Genomic DNA, 18172 nt, shown 5'->3' with positions numbered 1-18172 from the left:
TAAAATAACAGATTTATATATATATTACATTTAATTTAGTGATGGCAAAGCTGAATTTTCAGATGATCCTTCAGAAATCATTCTAATATGCTGATTTTGTGCTCATGAAACATTTCTTATTGTTATTGTCAATGTTGAAAACAGTTGTGCTGCTAGAAAAAATTCATGATTTTTTTATGAATAAAAGTTAAAAAGAACAGCAATCAATTCAATGCATTGCTAAAACTATTAATTCCTTTAAAAATGTCTTACTGGCTTCTAATTTCTGAATAGGAATTAATATTACTGTAGATTAATAAATACTATGCATTAAATAATGTTAACAAATTGAACCTCATTTTCTTTTTTTATAGCTTTAGAATTTTTTTAATTGCCATTATAGCTGAATATCTGTTGTGACTCCTTTGATGTTCTTTGAATATGAGATTGTGAGATCACTGACATACTTTTTTTTTTTTTTTTGATTGAAGAATTTTATTTATTTGTTATATTTAATTGGTTAATATATTGACTTAAAATAAATGTAATGCATTTGTCTGTGTTGCAGAATGAAACATTCCAAAAAATATTGATAAATGTTGGTAAACTCTTATACAATGTTTCCTTTATGGACATAATTTATGTTTTCAATAAGAGCCAGTTTTTTTTTTATATCCAGTTTCTTCGTGTCCTCATCAGCATCTGTGAACGTAGTATCCTGTGATGTATCCAGCTATGTATATAACTACCATCACGGTCAAAGATGCTGCCGCTTTCAGCACGATACCCAGCCGTCCAGTGCACAGACTGTTATAGAGTCTATAGGGCACAGATGAGACTGACATGAATTATCTGATTGAATCCAATAACAACTTATGAAGCTTTGCTTTAACACTGTTTATTTTTCAGTTCACTGAAAACTAGAATACTATATAGTGGATTCTCACCCAGTCAGTCTGGACTGTGACTGCGGTACTGGCATATTCATGTTGTCTTCACTCCAGCGGTTGTACTGAACACCGGTCTCATTGGACTCCATTTCCTTCCAGCTTTCTGCTCCTCAAAGTCAGCTAAAAAAGAAAGTGAATAAAAAGGAGAAGCTATACTAGCAAACTTGCTAAACAAAGACTTGCCCTGCTACTTTTAGACATAAAATAATTTCAAGTTTACTTTCAGGTAATGGACTTGGCTGTGTCTTGGAAAGTAGATCATTCAACAGTTCAGTTATCAATGTTAAAGAAGAGTTAATGAATAATATGAATCATGTTATGTTAGTGACTGAGGTCCATTACATGGAGAAGTATATACAGCTGCTATTGTGTATTTATATTCAGTGTTTCCCTCTTAAGGAGTTGTGGTTGTTTTCCCCCAAGTTCCTAAAGTTTGTACTGCATCACATTAATGTTACAATCAAAATATTGATAGAATGATTCTGCTTTATTTGGAAATCTGTCTGCCGATCGAAGCCTAATTTGAATACTCACACGTTCTCAGGACATCAACTGGGAAGTCATCAAATCCTTAGTCTCTCACACTGTCTAATGCATGTCAATCCTAAGAGCAGTGGGTCCGTGAGGACATTTGGCTAACCTTTGCTCACAGCCCGTCATAAATGAAATCCCTAAACTGCTGTCTTGGTTAATAAAAATAAACTTGTCTTGTTGCCTAAGTGAAGTAGGCTTATTATTGTGAAGAACTAGTGTGTCATATTATTAAATAAATAAATAATTCATTAAAAGCATCAACTTATCTTTATACAAACAAGTTAAATCTTACGAAATCCCTGCAGAATTTAATACACAGTCAGTTATCATAGTTGTCTTTCCTTGATGTTAATACTTTTCATTATTCACCAGCCAGTTTACTCACTTTAGGGTGTGAAAAGAAACTTTAACCATGCATTTTATGTGATCTCTGACTCTGGCCTTACTGCCAACTTACTTACTGCATACTATGAGATATAACATTTAATAATCACACTAGTATATTCCTTTCATTCACACACAAAAAAAGTGAGTAGAATAAAGATTCTCAAAATCACTTCACTGTTCAATTCTTTAGGTTAAAGTGCTGTTGAGCTTTGTCACGTTCATCCACTCCGGTAGGCGGCAGCAGAATCACATAAACCATATAGCGCTACTGTTCTGCAGATTACAGAAGAAAATTGTAAACATTCTGATCCTTCAAGAATCAAAACATTTAGGAGATGCTGCCTTGTTTTATTAAATGTTTGTTTATTTAATGTTTATTTGCGGATGACAGACATTGTTCAAATTATAGCAGTGAATGTATTGCACTAGGATTTTTCGCAGAGGACTCGCATTTATTACCGAATGCACAGATATTCTGAAGCAACCATGCATGATCGCTGACATGTGAGACTATCATCTGTTCATTAAAGGTTGTTGCATCTAATTTGGGCTATTTCACTATGGCCACTCTGACAAGGCAGGACCTTAATTTTGGCCAAGGTAAATTGCAGTTCATTTGTAAATTTACTGCACGCTACAGCTTTTAGATAACACCATTGTGAGTATTCTGATTATATTGATCATTTGCAGTTGTTGCTGACATTCTGTGTGAGTTTTTGGAAGTGGCCATTCACCTCATCCTCTATGTCAGAGAAGTTTATCCGTCTGGCATCTTTCAGAAAAGGAAGAAATATAACGTTCCTGTGCAGGTAAAGTTTTTAAGATTGATGATAGCTCTGTAATGCACTCTTAAATCAATGTTTTTGGAAATCTTATAACATTAGTCAGCACAAGTGAGCCCAAAGGTAGTGCTGAATGGAAGAAATGATTTGACCACTTATATTTAATTTGACAGATGTCATGCCATCCTGAGTTAAATCAGTACATTCAAGACACGCTCCATTGTATCAAGCCATTGATAGAGAAGGTGAGTTTTTATTTCATTTTTGTTTAATGTTCACATATGAAAGAAAAACAGGTTGAGTATACAATATAATATATAACGTTCCATTTTTACAAAACAAAAGACATGTTTGATGTTGTCTGTGCAGAATGAGGCTGAGAAGGTTGTAGTGGTGATCATGGATAAAGAGCATCATCCAGTGGAGAGATTTGTGTTTGAGATCTCACAGCCTCCACTGCTGTCCATTAGGTGAGTTACAGCGGGTTCAGTGTTTTTGAAGCAAACATTGTGCATGTCTTTCATACGTGTGTGATTTTTTTCCGTGTCAGCTCAGAGACTCTGCTGTCCCATGTGGAGCAGCTGCTGAGAGCTGTGATTCTAAAAATCAGTGTGTGTGACGCTGTTCTAGACACCAATCCTCCAGGTAGGTGCTCAGCCTTCACCGCAAACCAAGCTTCCTGGATAATGACCTTACCTTTATTGAATAAAGTCATTTACATTACTGTGCTTTTTTTTCTCTCTCCGCAGGATGTACATTCACAGTGCTGGTACACACCAGGGAAGCTGCCACAAGAAACATGGAAAAAGTTCAGGTCATCAAGGTGTGTTAAAACCCCTTTTTTCTTTTCTTTTGCTCACTCTGTTGACTGGATATCTAAGTGAATCTTGCCAGAAGACCAAAAAAAAATAAACATGAAAACTTATGGAAGCTTGTTTGCACCATAGAGTAAAACATTTTATTAAGTCAGTCAGAATTTTGAGATAAAAAGTTGCAATTACCTTTTTTTATTTTTTTTAATCCATGGTGGAAACTAGCTTTCATGCAAACCTGATGTGAAGTCTTAGGCCTTGTCCCAAATGGCACACTTCATGAGCACTTGCAGTCTTGAAGTATAATTTCTTGCTGTCTCTTTGAAACACTTGGAAAGCTGAAGATTCAGTCGTTCAACAGTGGACAACTCCCAAAAAGAGAAACTAATATGTTTTCAAGATTGCTCGGTCAAAATTCATGGCTGCAAAAACATGCAACATGAGGGGACTTAACTTTATTGACATCTTCAATCTTTTCTGGAGTTTAAGACTTACTTTGCTTACCACAGCTATGCAGATGGCACCAGATCTACTTAGCCCTTTCGCCTAATGACTACAGCCCTATTGATTCCCTGTGCCAATGCATTGATGAAATTAACAGCTGGATGTGCCAAAACTTTCTTCAGTTAAACAAGTCATTGCATTTGGAAACAAAGATGAAGTTCTCAAAATGAATGCATACTGTGGTAGATTTTTCCCTAAACCTAACTATCTGTAGCCTGACTACGTCAGACTTCTTACTTCCGCTCAATTTCATTTTGCTTCTGTAGTCAGTCTGATACAGCGTAATAGCTTTCCGTTTGCCTCTGGCCTGAAAACAGCCGGGCCAATCAACGAACAGAGGGCGGGCTGAGAGCCGTGACGTAGACGCTGATTGTACCGTGGATGCGTTGATTTTTACTTAACATAATCTGCAAAAGTCGCGCACAGCCATGTTCACTCCGGTATTTTGCTCGATGGTTTTGTATAATCATACAAAACTCATACATGTGTCATACATGTGTTTACAGTGGAAGTTAGATGCGGCTGAGCATGCGCATAACACACGCCATAACCAAACGTTATATGATTGGCTTACGGTTAACCAATGATTTTAAACTTCAGACAAGCGCCCCCCCGCGAGAGAGAAAACACTTCTCTATTATGCCATTCCAGACTCTGTCTACGAAGCAAAGCGAAGTAGCAGAGTTTGGTATTACCAGGCTAAACTATCTGGGTCTCGTCTACAAATCGACGTCCCCGTCCAATAATAGTCACCTAACTAACTAGATCCCCTTAACTAGCTTACTAATAATCGACAAATAGACTTCTGCAAATGTCCTTTAAATGCTTTAATCACGGCCAGGAGATCTTCCCGAGCAGTTCTCAGGGAATCTCTCCCAAGAAGCAAGGCCGGAGGATCTCAGACAAATTCCATTGAGAATCCCAAGAAGCAAACACAGATACAACAGTTTTTATAGAATCGAGACAACAAATAAAATTATAGTGACTAACATGTCACTTTCAATATGATTGGTTCAATTGGTTCAAAAGCCCCAACCTTTTCCCTCTGTCACTAGCACAAGCAAACTCTGTTTTTGTAATTACTTATCACAAGGTTTGAGAACTAGTCATCTGTCTAATTTAATTTCCCCTTTTTGTTATACACCCACACACTCTCACTCTCACTCCCACAAAGTCACAAGTTTTCCCTTGGTTTCGAACTGTACATTCTGTTCAAATGTTAGAATGTTAGATGTTAGAAACATGGTTAGTTTAATATACAGTTTAACAATACCTTGACTCTAGGGGTCCAAAAAAAAATTCTAGTCAGGAATCTTGGTGTGATTTTTGGAACCAGACAGTAGTCATGTCACAGTAATAACTAGCTTAAATGAGCATATGATTATCTTAAGAATATTTCAAGAATTAGATATTTTGTATCCAGTCAAGACTTAGAGAAAGTTGTTCTTGCCTTTATTACCAGCAGGGTGGACTATTGTAATGGACTCCTCACTGGCCTTCCCAAAAAGACCATTAGACAGCTGTAGCTCATACAGAACGCTGCTGCCAGGATTCTGAGCAGAACCAGAAAATATGAACATATCACACCAGTCCGCAGGAATTTACACTGGCTTCCAGTTACATTTAGAATTGACTTTAAAGTACTATTACTTTTTTAAATATAAATCACTCAATGGCCTAGGACCTCAATACATTGCAGATATGTTCACTAAATATAAACCCAACAGATCACTAAAATCATTAGGATCAAGTCAGTTTGAAATATCAAGTGTTCACTCAAAGCAAGGCGAAACTAATTCCCCATATGGCGGCAGCATTGCAGGATGTTAGAACACAGAGATCTTGAGATACGATATTGAGGATGAACTGTCAGTTTTAGAAACACAAATACAGGGGCTATTGAAGAAGCAGTAATAGCTAGCCTATTTGAACGGAAAACCTTGTTGGATACTTTGCGGGAGCACCGCTTTAATGTGCTGTCAACATCTACACCGAGGAATGTCATTCATGACAGGAATGTACCTCAGATAAAGACGGCTCATGTTTGTTTTACACCTGCTCCATCTTAAAATGTACCTTGGCTATACCAAAGGAGGAAATCCCAATACGGTATGGAATTGCGATCAGATTAAAGGAGAAAAATTATGAATGAAAAAAAAAATGAATCCAGACTCATAAAAAATAAATGCATGCAGTAAATGACTTTTTAAATTTTTGGGTGAACTATCCCTTTAAATATCTTATCTTGCGTATTCTTGTCTTATCGTCTTTACAGGATTTTCCATGGATTGTAGCAGATGAGCAGGAAGTTCACATGGAAGAGGCTAAACTCATTCCTCTAAAAACGATGACTTCCGATATTCTCAAGGTGAGACATTCCCAACAGTCCGATTTCATCGCTGGCACAAAATGCTCTTGGATCATTCTGAGTGAAAAAGGAACACATTAAATATTGAGACAGTGTCTAAATCTTACATTTTAAAAATAACTATTTCAAAATGACCATATTCTATTTTCTGGGTCATAGCAAAGCAGCCACAAAGCTAACGTTACTCCACTGACACAGAACACCATGTTCTTGTAAAAAAAGAAAGTAACACGTGTTTTCAGAAAAAAAGTATATACTAGTAACAGTCTTGGAACATAATCAAAAGGTGTTTTCTCTTTTAAACAGATGCAACTCTACGTTGAAGAAAAAACACAGAAAACTTGATGCACTGCAAGTTTTGCAGATGAAAGCTTCTGTTAGTTTCTGTTTCTACAGGACACAGGAAGTGGTTTTCAGTTCATGTTTATGTATTTCTCGGAAACCTAAAGGAAATATATTGAGCTGGACTTAACTACTTTACTTTTTAAGTAAGTAGAATTGTTTATCAGTATATCTGTATCTTTTGCCTGTTTCATTTTGATCACTTTTTGCTCAAGATTTGTCATTGTGCTGAAATTTTCCTGTGTTTTATTTTTTAATTCAATTTTGTCATCTTTCACTTTTATATCTCTGTTGTGACTCCAGTTACACTACATGTGTCTTTGGGAGCACAAATCGAGTTTAAAATATTACATTTTTGAAACCACTTTTACATTAGATTAAAATTATTATCTTGTTTTTGTGAATGTTTCTTCCTGGTAATAAACTAACAGAAATGCTGTGTACACAGTATGCAAACAGCTATTATTTATCCACAGTATTGAAGGATCCCTCAGGTTCACAAGAGAGACAGTTGCTATTAACAGTGATTTATTCATTTTGTGGTGAACTATCACTTTAAGAAAACATTGACTGAAAGAAGGTTGTGTCTGTTTTAAATGTTACTAAGATTTCCTCTACCTGCAGCTCTGTGCTAATCTAAACAAGCCTTTTGGATCCAGATCAAGTAAACAGTAAATTCAGTTCACAAATGCATACGGTTTCTGCTAGAATCGGTTTATTTAGTACAATTTAAAAAAATAAAAGTAAAAGAGAAAGTGGTCCACATTGCCATATTTTTGTACAGACAGGAATAAATCGTTTTTAAAGCTATAGGGAAGTATGAGACTTGAAAACAGTTTCGAAATTGCGTGGCGCAACATCTACATTTTGTTAAGTGAGAGGAATAAATGTATACAAATGAGATGTTGGTTTTTATTAGATTTAGCTGAATTTCTGAATTAAGAATTTCTAAAAAATAAATGTATCATACAAGCAGAGTGTTTTCATGGCAAAAGTTTAGTGATCCTTTAGTGATTGTCAAACACAATTGAATATATTCAAGGGGCACATTTTCATTTCGCAAAGCTCTCTGTCTTTTACCATAAGCGGGTCTCTTTTGAACTTCACTAATCGAATGTGCGTGTGCCACTCAATCCAGCAACAGATAAAGGAGCAAACGATCACCTTAATCAGACTGTACTTTGCAGTTTGGTGATCATTCAACATCAAACCACGATTACAGTATAAAACTGATGTGTCAAAGGTAAATATATGCAGTTTTAAGTTTCTTCTCATCGTGTAAGCGCGATGGCCATGTTATCACTTCAAGGAAACCAATGAAGAACCTGAAAAAAATTATATTTACAGATGACTGTACTATACCAAATACAATGCTGAAAATAATACTCTATGAACCATTTATGTTAAATATTGTATGAAAAATATAGAATTTTGAAATGGAAAATGTGTAGGAAGCCTGAATATTATTTTGTGATTCTTTCATACTATCACTTGTCCTAGCAACATTATGTGGTTGGTTCAATTCACTGTTATTCATGTTCATTAAAGCTAGGGTAGGTAGGATTTTTATAAAATTTTATATTTTCAAATTTGTTTAAACTGTCTTTATATACCAATACATAATTAAAATGTAAGTGCTCTGAAAAAGAGAGTATAAAAATCGAGTGACTGTAGACCTTTTAATCTGCAATAAACACAGCTCATTATTTCCATTCACTCCCACCCTCTCCCTTCTGAGCTCCTTCCAAAGCCACGCCCCAAAACACATGAACGCGCGACGCCAAACGCTGGAAGGCCAAAGGCTCAGCTGGAAGACGCATTTATTACCGGAGACGAGCGGAGAGGAAAGAGCGTGACATCATGTCAGAATCACATGTAATACAATACCTAACTTTATCACTATAAATATAAACAAATAAGATTTATTTTAGTACTCACTATCAAGCTAGCATATCGATACTGGTAAAGTTTAAAATATAGGCTACTTTTTTGTTTGATTCGGTAACGAGCTATATTTATAAGGCAAAGCTAAAAACAGGTTGCATTGATGCACGTTTTTCCATTACCATCAGTTACACTGTTATGAAGGTGAATTTCGTGTTAGATTCATATGTACTACATACGGTGTTTTGCATGTAAGAGTTTCCATGATGAAAGCATTGTTGACTCTGATGAGGACTAACGTTACAGTCCGGTGACAAGGACCTCATCGTCGGTTCGAGGACAGGTCCGGGGTCGAGGGCGAAGCAGAGGAGGTCGTTCAAGAGTGCGGGCAACCAGGGTCCGAGGAAGTAGTTTTTGCCTTGTTTGCCTTCGCTGACTGAATATGCAGGTGCTTTGAATTTTGAATGCTCTTTCTCTGCCATAATTTTACTCTTCGTAGGTTCCGCGCATCTCTTGACTTGCACTCCTCAAATCAAACGGGTGCGCGCGCATATGGGCAGATCTAGCAAAAGGGGTGGTAGCCATGGTTGCGAGAGTGAGTGACAGCACGAGACATGAAGGCATCTGATTGGTTCTTTACACTCGGACCGAGTGGCAGTGATTGGTCAGAGCTTTTACTGTCCTGCAGCTGCTACAGAGGTCTGATTGTTTTCATTCCTTTTTCTGAACACATAATGTATTGACTACTCTCAGGATGGAAGGACCATTTCACCCAGTATAAAAAAAAGTGTTTCTGAACAGGATTACCTACCCTAGCTTTAACACTAACACCAAAATAGTTAAAGTGAGGATATGCTGTCATTGTTCCACACTTATTATTAGTTAATTTTCCAAACCTGAAAACACATTCTGATTGCGCCTGTTAGGATGTTTTTAAAACTGATGGGGACGTGTAAATACTCATTTAGAATCAAAAAAGGCTAAATATAAAGCTATATTTGTTTGAAGTTTAGGTGATTATACTGTTCTATTCATTTTGTTGAACCTGGTGAACGCTGTTCATTTTAAATCAATTTTACCTCATATGAACAACTATTTTGCAGAAGAGCACACTTTTTATGTTTAAAAATGACATAGGTCATAAAACTAAATATGGTGTCATGCTGAATCCCAGACAAATATTATTTTGACTCGACATTGCTAATTTAATCCACTGAATTTAAATGATTGGTATATTTGCCCAGACCATTGTTTAATATTTTGTCAACGCATACGCAGATCCTTAAAATTCTGACTGTAATTGTAGAGATTCCCTTATCTCTCTTCCTGCAGCTCTGTGCTAATACAAACAAATATCTTCAATCCAGATAAAGTAAACAGTATTTAAAGTTCACAAAAACAGACCTTCCTGTTAATTTATTAGAACTGGGTTAAAAAAAAAAAAGTAGAAGAGAAAGTGGTTGTTCCAGTTCTTGTATTGTGTTCCTGCAAATCTCTGTGCTAGAGTACTACATTTTAGCCGTGACATGCATACTAAGATAGCCCGTCTGTCAATGTTATAGATCATTAAATAATGAAATAGCTATTTTCAGTCATGAAAATAGATCTCCAGAGTGTGGATTTTAGTTGTTGTTTTTTATGTGACACTTTTAATGTACACGCCTTTATTGTTGGGACATTCATGTTAATTTTTACATTTCAACTTGTTATCCTGATAGTATTATTTGTTATGGAGGAAAAAAAAAAACATGTTCTCTAATGGACTCTAGCTATAGCAATCTTAAAAATAATATTTTCAGGATAAGCACTTTAAATGTAGCTATAAACATTCACGATGTGTTTTGTCTGTAGATTATGCGACACCACGAGTACGAATCACACACGAGTCACAACGAGTCACATGCCAGCAGCTCTGCTGATGTGGAACTGGAAACTTTTTTTTTAACAGCAGTTTTGTTTAAAATGTTTTCATTACTGGGAAGTATTTTGAGCTGAATTGTGTGTCTTGTTAAGTAAGTAGAATTGTTCTTTAACTGCTACTGTCTATATTGTGCTTCTATTTCATTTTTTCATATTTCAAGATTTATCATTGTACTCAAATGTTCCTGTTACATGTTTAACACAATTTTGTGTTCTTTAACTGCTCCATGTGCGTTTACAAAGTGAAGATGAGTGTGGTTGAGAGCTATAGAATTCTAAAGATTTTCAAAACAGCTTTTACATTGTTAGATTCAAACTATGATCTTTAGTCACTAAGTTGTGAATTGTGAATTTTCCTTATACAGATTGATATTTCTATTTGATGATAGGTCAAATTATAATTGATAATTACATGATAATTGTCAATCTATGTATTTAAATGTCAATCTATGTAGTTTTGGTCTTAACTTTCATTTGTGAAATCTTTCACAGTAAAGTTCCATTCGAAGTGGACTTCACAGGGTGCAGATTCCAATCCGAAGGGAGCGAACATGTTCAGTTAAAAGGTATTGTGAACGGCATAGGTATAAGGGAATATCTATACATTAGGCTACATCACGTCAACAGTAACTAACGATGGAGCTCAGAGCCGTTGGAAGAGTTTTTAAATGGCTCTGCGATGGAGTTTACGTGTATACGTATGCATTTGAGTAGCTTGTTCAAAAATATTTGTTATTATACAAACTAGAATATTTATGAATAGTTATGGCAATGAATGTTAAATTTGCCCCGTGGGAGAGAAAGCACACGAGATGGGCGGCTACAATTATTTAGTTAAGACCATTGATTATAAGAACACATTTAGTTAATCAAATCAAAACTTATTTTCATATTGAATGACAGTTACAGTAGCCTACAGCTTCAAATCTGTTAATAGTCAATTAATATCTGCAATATAGTCAATTAAATATTTAAGTAGGCTAGTCTATGTAATAGGCTACTACACTAATATCTTTTGATAATATTGAGTAGATTGCCCTAAGGCCTAATGTGTGTTTTGTATATGAATGGGCCTATTATGTGATTTTAAATTTGAAAGTAAAGTAGGGGTAGATGGGTACAGTTGAGACATACAGTTGAGACACCTTAAATAACTTGCGTTCGCAGCAAGCACACGTTGTGATTTTTGCTGTGCACATGCGTATTAGTGTCCTCTTTGATCGTGGGGAATTTGAACAGTGGACGCATCTCCGATCCGAAGATATCGGGAAAAGTTTTTTTTTCTAAAGTAGGACGTTCACTTCACCATGCACTCTCCACAATGAATAGCTTACTATCCCTATATGACTGTTAAACGTAACTGGTATCACCACAAACGTTATTCTGTGCCCTAAAAACTGGCATATTTCATGGTATTGTGTCATGCAAGGTAATTGCAAAATCTAGAGAAGTATGCGAGGTGGCCAGCGGGGGATAGTTGAGACACACGTGTATCAACTGTACCCCCGATAGAGTTCTATTAACACACTGCTTAGTTGTGCAGTGTTATGATAACAGGTTAAACGTCGTAATTAGCCAACATAGGACGCAAATGAAAATAAAATTTGATATTTGTGATATTTAAACTGTGTCTGTGTATTATTAATAAATATTGTTTCATATCTTGTTCCTGCTTTATACATTTTAACCAGTGCTAATTTAAATAAAATGAATGAATATAAATGGTTGAATAAACGTAAATGTTGCCCAATTGTTATTTTCTTTATTTGTCTTTATTTTTCATATTTATAATGAATGGTTAGTTACCTTTACATCATTAGAAATGGGTGTCTCAACTGTACCATGCACTGTCTCAACTGTACCACATATGGGTACAGTTGAGACAAAAAGCACCTTATTTTCATGAGCTAATTGTGGAAAATATAAACTACTTCTGGGTATTATTGATTGATAATATCTTAGTCGATAAGCTAATGAAATGTCATGTGGCATGTCGTGGAAATTCACTTCTTTTCAGTATCTATTTTTGTGTGAAAAATCAAAACGCAAAAAGTGTCTCAACTACCCAGTCTACCCTACGTTACAGTATTTGTCAATATCCGCCGCACAGATGATATAACATAAATATTGTAATTTGATAACGGTGTAGGGAGTTCCAAATGAGCGATTAGTGTCAGCGAAGAACTTTGGCTAACTTTAGTTTCTATAACTATAACTAGCCTAACTATTTCTTAACTATTAGGCAGAAACTAACTAAGCTACAAAAAAAGAAAAGAAAACAAAAGTACAATAAGAATCAACTAACACCCTAACTAGCTTGAACTAGAGAAAACAAGACATAAAAGGAAATGGCAGAGAAACAATCAGTGGAGTCAGGTGCATGGCAGCCATGGGAAGTAGAGAGAGAGAAAAACGGAGAAAGAAAAAACAAACAAATACGTCATTGGACATAACAGTGTCCCAGCACTGAGTTGCACGAGTTAGTGAACTCTTAGTACTGGGTTATGCCAGGAAGGGCATCCAGCATAAAACCTCTATATGGCTGTGGCAACCCATAACGGGAAACAAATAAAAGAGAGAGAGTTATGTGTGACATAAAATAATTAGGCCTATACTTATCATTCTGTTCTTTCACCACTCAACCACTTTTCTGTTCTTTTTTGAACTCTCAAACACTTTTTTGTTTGGTATAAATGTGGGAGTTTTACCTGTGAGATTTCCATATGATTCATCTGGCATTTAAATGACCTCCCACTTAAAAAGTTCACCCAAAAATGAATCAATTACTCACCCACATGTCATTCCAAACCCGTAAGACTGAAGATCTTTAAAAAGAAATTTGAGCGATTTCTGTCCCTCCATTGACAGCCCACGCAACTAACACATTGTCGCTTCAAAAAGTTCATAAAGAAACCCTTTAAGGCAGTCATTTAGTTGAACTAGTTGAACTATATATAGAATAGTTTTGTCTTTTGAGTGAATGTAGTAAATGCTGTTGTCCAGCATCTTAAAATGTTTTTTTATTTTTTTATTAATGCTTAACCTTTCATTCCTGGATATGTTGAGAGATGGGCATTTTGTAAATTCAATTGTCATTCCCTCTGTCTTTCTGAGTTGACATGTTATATGTGACCCTGGACCACAAAACCAGTCACAAGGGTAAATTTTTTTAAATTGAGATTTACACATCATCGAAAAGCTGAATAAATAATCTTTCCATTGATGTGTGGTTTGTTACGATAGGATAATATTTGGCCGAGATACAACTATTCTATACAACTATATATGTGCTCACAATTTTTTTTTATATATATATATATTTACGGTATGGAATTTACTAAACATCTTCATGGAACATGATCTTTAATTTTGGTATAAAAGAAAAATCTATAATTTTGACCCATACAATGTATTATTGGCTATTGCCACAAATATACCCGTGCGACTTGTGACTGGTTTTGTGACCCAGGGTCACATATGCTAGTTCATTCATGTAAGCAATACATTTTAGTAAAATGGATTTAAAAGAGATGACAAGTGGGTATTGAGACAAAAGCGCTATTGGTCATATTGAAGACATGTTTAATAATTGAACACTGGGAAGATGTTATAGGATCTGGCACAATTTCTCTCTTTTTTTTCTGAAAGGCATCTAACACAAATCTCTTTTTCAGCTCCATGAGACAAAATGATCACCCCTGGACCAGTGATGATGATTTTATTAGTCCCCCGATATGTGTCTCTCAACATTACTACCACTACTCATCATGAAAATCATGCTTTGTGTGGCAATTTGTAATAATGCAGAATATGACATTAATGGAGAGTGTTGTCCAATGTGTGATCCAGGTAAGTCCAACTGTTCTTCATCTTATTGCCACAACAGATGAGGATGAAGTCATATACTTAAAGGGGTCATATGATTTATCAGGCTTTAAACTGTCTCAACAGTACTGATGAGCCCAACAACTCTAATATGCTCATGAACAATCTTTTACATTTTGACTGATCTGGTCATAGCCAGACACGGGTAATTTCAGTGTGCTATATGGGTGCAGTCCCATTGGCAGGAACTGCACATGTTATTATATTAAAATAGTTACTATATTATGATTATGCCAGATGAATGGAAAGTACCCCATACTTTCCATTCATCTGTCATAGTCATAATGTAGTAACTATTTTAATTTCTCCTCCTATGACAGGGCAGGCCAAGTTGTTGTGAATTCTATCTATTTTTTATACATAGTTTTATTTCACAATGTCATCAGATATTTGATTTTTCATTATATGACCCCTTTATGTCACATATAATATTTTAGTTAGGTTGACCTAGATTTTAAAATCTATACGTCATTGATTCCAGGAAGCTCCCCGAAAGTACACATTTTGTCTCCCTAATCAAAAACACCTGATTCTAAGCTTCGTCAGGATAGATTAAGTATTTGAAGACCTGTTTTAGATAAGGGAAACTTCCAAAAAATGTGTACTCTTAGGGGGCCTCCATGAACATGTCTGGGAACCAGTTGTCTAAGTTAAATATAAGAGTATAATCTATTTAGGCTATCTCTATAGACCTGATTTATTTTGAAAATGTTAATGTGTTTTGAGTTTGTTAGCCTGCATCATTGCATTATGTAGCATGTACACACAACATGACAAGTCTAGGGATGGGTTTCAATATAGATTTATCAATTCCATTCTGTTCAGTTCTGATTTAAGAATTCACAACTCTAGTAAGTTGACAAGCAGTGGCAACACAGTAACATCTACAGGACAAGCAGAGCTGTATAAATACATTTTCATGCAGTCCAAGAAAATAGGTATAAAGTTTAAAAAAAAATCTGTCAAGAATCAATATTGTTCAAAAGATCTTGATTAATCAGACAATCTGTATTCGTACTACAATCTGATCATTTTATTTTAATTATTACTGTTATGTTTCAGGGTGGCCGTGGGTCCTTAAAAAGTATTAAAATGTCTTAAATTCAGATTCCATGGGTCTTAAATATTTTTGGTCACATTACTGCTAAAATTTCTCCAGTCTGATGGACCCAATGTCAAGTCAAGTCAAGTATATTTGTATAGCGCTTTTCACAATACAGATTGTATCAAAGCAGCTTCACAGAATTAAATTAAAATAATACAACAAGGTTTGTTTCTAGTGGAATTTATTGATTGATAAAATCATATTAAATATCCCCAGAATATCCCCAACTGAGCAAGCCAAAGGCAACAGTGGCAAGGAACCGAAAAACTCCATCAAGTGACCTAATGGTGTCCTAAAACTCCATCAGGTGACCCTATGGAGAAAAAAAACCTTGGGAGAACCCAGGCTCAGTCGTGGGCCAGTTCTCCTCTGGCATTTTTTTAACTAGAGGCCGGATTGTAATTTGAATTGTAAGATTAAAAATATTAAATGTCTGTCAAATAACCAGTGAAGCGTCAAGAATGATTATGATTTTATTACATTAACAGCTATTGATAATTGATTTCTGGTAACGCAGTTGAGGCTCGCGCTGCCTGTGAGAGACTTTAGTGGAGAAATCAAAACAAATGAGCGTAGCACACATTAGCATAAAGAAACTCACAGAAGAAATGTATAGGCTACTCAGATAAAAATTCTAAATATTGAGTTTTTTTTATTTATAACCTATGATATAGTTAAATAACAACATGACAATGGAGCTATTTGCCGAATATTCTCACGATTGCAATGTTACTTTGATTTTAGTTCATTAAACAAGTAGGCTATAGTTAATATTAAATTAGCCTACTTACATTTTAGTCACACTAACTATTGACTGTTACTATGTTATTGGTACTTCTATACTCTTTGATATTATCTGCTGATGTGAAAAGTTCACTGTAGGATATCATAATAATAAATAGCATTTATGACAACAATGATATTTTGTTTTCTTTTTACATTAAATATTACACATACGTATAAAAGGTCTTAAAAAGTCTTAAATTTAACTTGTTTATATCTGACCCTGTGTTAACACAATTTACAGAAATACACAGACATAAGTAATGTTGCTTATGTGAAAATATATTATGTACAAGTTGTTATTTGCATAAGACTTAAGACTTGTATCAATAATGAATGTGTTGGTAATTATTTTCTAGGAAAGCGAGTTCAGAAGCATTGTGATGACACCACAAGCACAACATGTGATTCGTGCCTTGTGATGACCTTTACTAACATTCCTAATGGATTGACCAAATGTCTGCCATGTTCAGTATGTGATTCAAGTGAGTAAAAATGACTTGATCTCGTTTAGTGAGTCATTTTTTCAAATCATCTTTTTTCCTGATGACTTGTCATTGGCAGATTAGTACCACAGCTGACTCATTTGTTTCCTTTCTTGACAAAGGTAATGGGCTGAGAATAAAGAAGGCATGTACATTAAAATCAAATACAGTGTGTGAACCTTTGCCTGATTATTACTGTATAGACCTGCACTGTTCAAAGGCTATGAAACATTCAACCTGCTCACCTGGACAATACGTCAACCAAACCGGTCAGTCTGTTATCATTTAAATAGCTTCTTTATTTTACATCCACAAAAACTGATTAGATGACATCTGAGAACAATAACTCTGCTTGCATTTAAATCAAATAACTGTAAAAATGGTTATTTGCATATTGCTCCAAATTCACTTAAAACTTTTCATCACACATGGAAAAGAGAATCAATTTACTATGAATGTGGATTTACTACAGATCCTTATGACAGACAAATTGTTTGCTTTTGACTCTGGCAGCACCTGACAAAACCAACTGACAAAATCTATTGAATTATGATGAAGTAGATTATTAGTTAGTTATGATTGTGATGATCCATTTTGTGTGTCAGTACTGAATAATGATGTCAATGTGAGACCTGTCACTTCCTTTATTGCTCCTGGAGATGAAACTTAAATACTTGATATTTTTGAATGTTTCTATAGGAACAGAATTTAGTGATACAGTTTGTAATTACTGTCCTGTTGGTTCATATTCGAATGGTACACTCTGCAATTTACATACAAAGTAAGTATTATTATTTTACAACATTGATTTTCCAAACTTTCTTAAAATGAAATTTGTGCATTTATTATTTTTTATTTTTTTGCTTCAGTAGATGTTGTGGTTAAATCAAGCTCTTTTCGCAGATATATATAGTTTAACTTGAGCTCCTCACTCTAACAGGTGTGAATCTCTTGGCAAAATAACAGTCAAGACTGGAACACAGACGTCTGATGCTGAGTGCAGTAATGGAACACCTTCACTGATTGTGTTGTCTGTGATTATAGTGTTTGTGGTGTTATTTGTCATAATTGTTGTTGTTGCTGTTATTTTTATTTTAAAGAAAACAAAATATCGATATAGAGTAACTTCTCCCCAAGATTTGAACCTGCATCCTTAAACTGTTGTCCAACGCTGTGTAAAAAGATTTACTTTAAATAAATAAATAAATTGATTTACTTATGTTCAGTGGAAATAAAATGTATTACTTCTGAAGCCATGTCACAGAGTCACCTGATCAGTACGCTCCGCCCACTCGTTCACTCTCCCCAGAATTCTGATTCACTGATGATTACATCATCATCAGCACACTATAAAGAGGCCTTTCTCCTTCACTTCCTTGTCTGAAATCTACTCAGAGAATTGTGAGAGATTGATTTGGAAGAAGTATCTCTGAAAAGTATTTTAGAAGTAGG

The 18172-nt window shown here is 35.1% G+C and overlaps 3 protein-coding genes across 5 annotated transcripts; 2 read left to right on the top strand and 1 right to left on the bottom strand.

The window, feature by feature from the left end:
* Window positions 1-259: 259 nt before the first annotated feature.
* On the bottom strand, window positions 260-1534 carry smim1 (small integral membrane protein 1). The gene is made up of 3 exons (XM_084388673.1): window positions 1464-1534; window positions 927-1049; window positions 260-798 (listed from the first exon to the last, which is right to left on the bottom strand). Exons 2-3 carry the CDS (start codon window positions 1016-1018, stop codon window positions 675-677), a joined length of 216 nt encoding a protein of 71 aa, XP_084244799.1. The 5' UTR covers window positions 1019-1049; window positions 1464-1534; the 3' UTR covers window positions 260-674.
* A 564-nt stretch (window positions 1535-2098) lies between these two features.
* Window positions 2099-7101, top strand: mad2l2 (mitotic arrest deficient 2 like 2). The gene is made up of 8 exons (XM_084390466.1): window positions 2099-2450; window positions 2541-2659; window positions 2806-2877; window positions 3002-3102; window positions 3183-3277; window positions 3382-3455; window positions 6224-6316; window positions 6623-7101. The coding sequence occupies exons 1-8, from the start codon at window positions 2411-2413 to the stop codon at window positions 6659-6661; spliced, it is 633 nt and encodes a 210-aa protein (XP_084246592.1). The 5' UTR covers window positions 2099-2410; the 3' UTR covers window positions 6662-7101.
* LOC311279158 (tumor necrosis factor receptor superfamily member 14-like) lies at window positions 6681-17941 on the top strand. 3 transcript variants are annotated; one of them, XM_084390463.1, is made up of 7 exons: window positions 6733-6804; window positions 10955-11028; window positions 14137-14311; window positions 16595-16720; window positions 16843-16989; window positions 17420-17501; window positions 17661-17941. In XM_084390463.1, the coding sequence occupies exons 3-7, from the start codon at window positions 14197-14199 to the stop codon at window positions 17875-17877; spliced, it is 687 nt and encodes a 228-aa protein (XP_084246589.1). In that variant the 5' UTR covers window positions 6733-6804; window positions 10955-11028; window positions 14137-14196; the 3' UTR covers window positions 17878-17941. The 3 variants fall into 3 exon arrangements, with proteins under 3 accessions (XP_084246590.1, XP_084246589.1, XP_084246588.1); XM_084390462.1 differs by lacking the exon at window positions 6733-6804 and adding an exon at window positions 10415-10554; XM_084390464.1 differs by lacking the exon at window positions 10955-11028 and having other exon boundaries at window positions 6681-6804.
* The last annotated feature ends 231 nt before the right edge of the window (window positions 17942-18172 follow it).

This window comes from Rutilus rutilus (genome assembly GCF_951802725.1).
Source record: "Rutilus rutilus genome assembly, chromosome: 19".
Lineage (NCBI taxonomy): Eukaryota > Metazoa > Chordata > Actinopteri > Cypriniformes > Leuciscidae > Rutilus > Rutilus rutilus.
The sequence above is the reverse complement of the archived record's forward strand: the minus strand, read 5'-3'. Positions and strand labels throughout refer to the sequence as shown.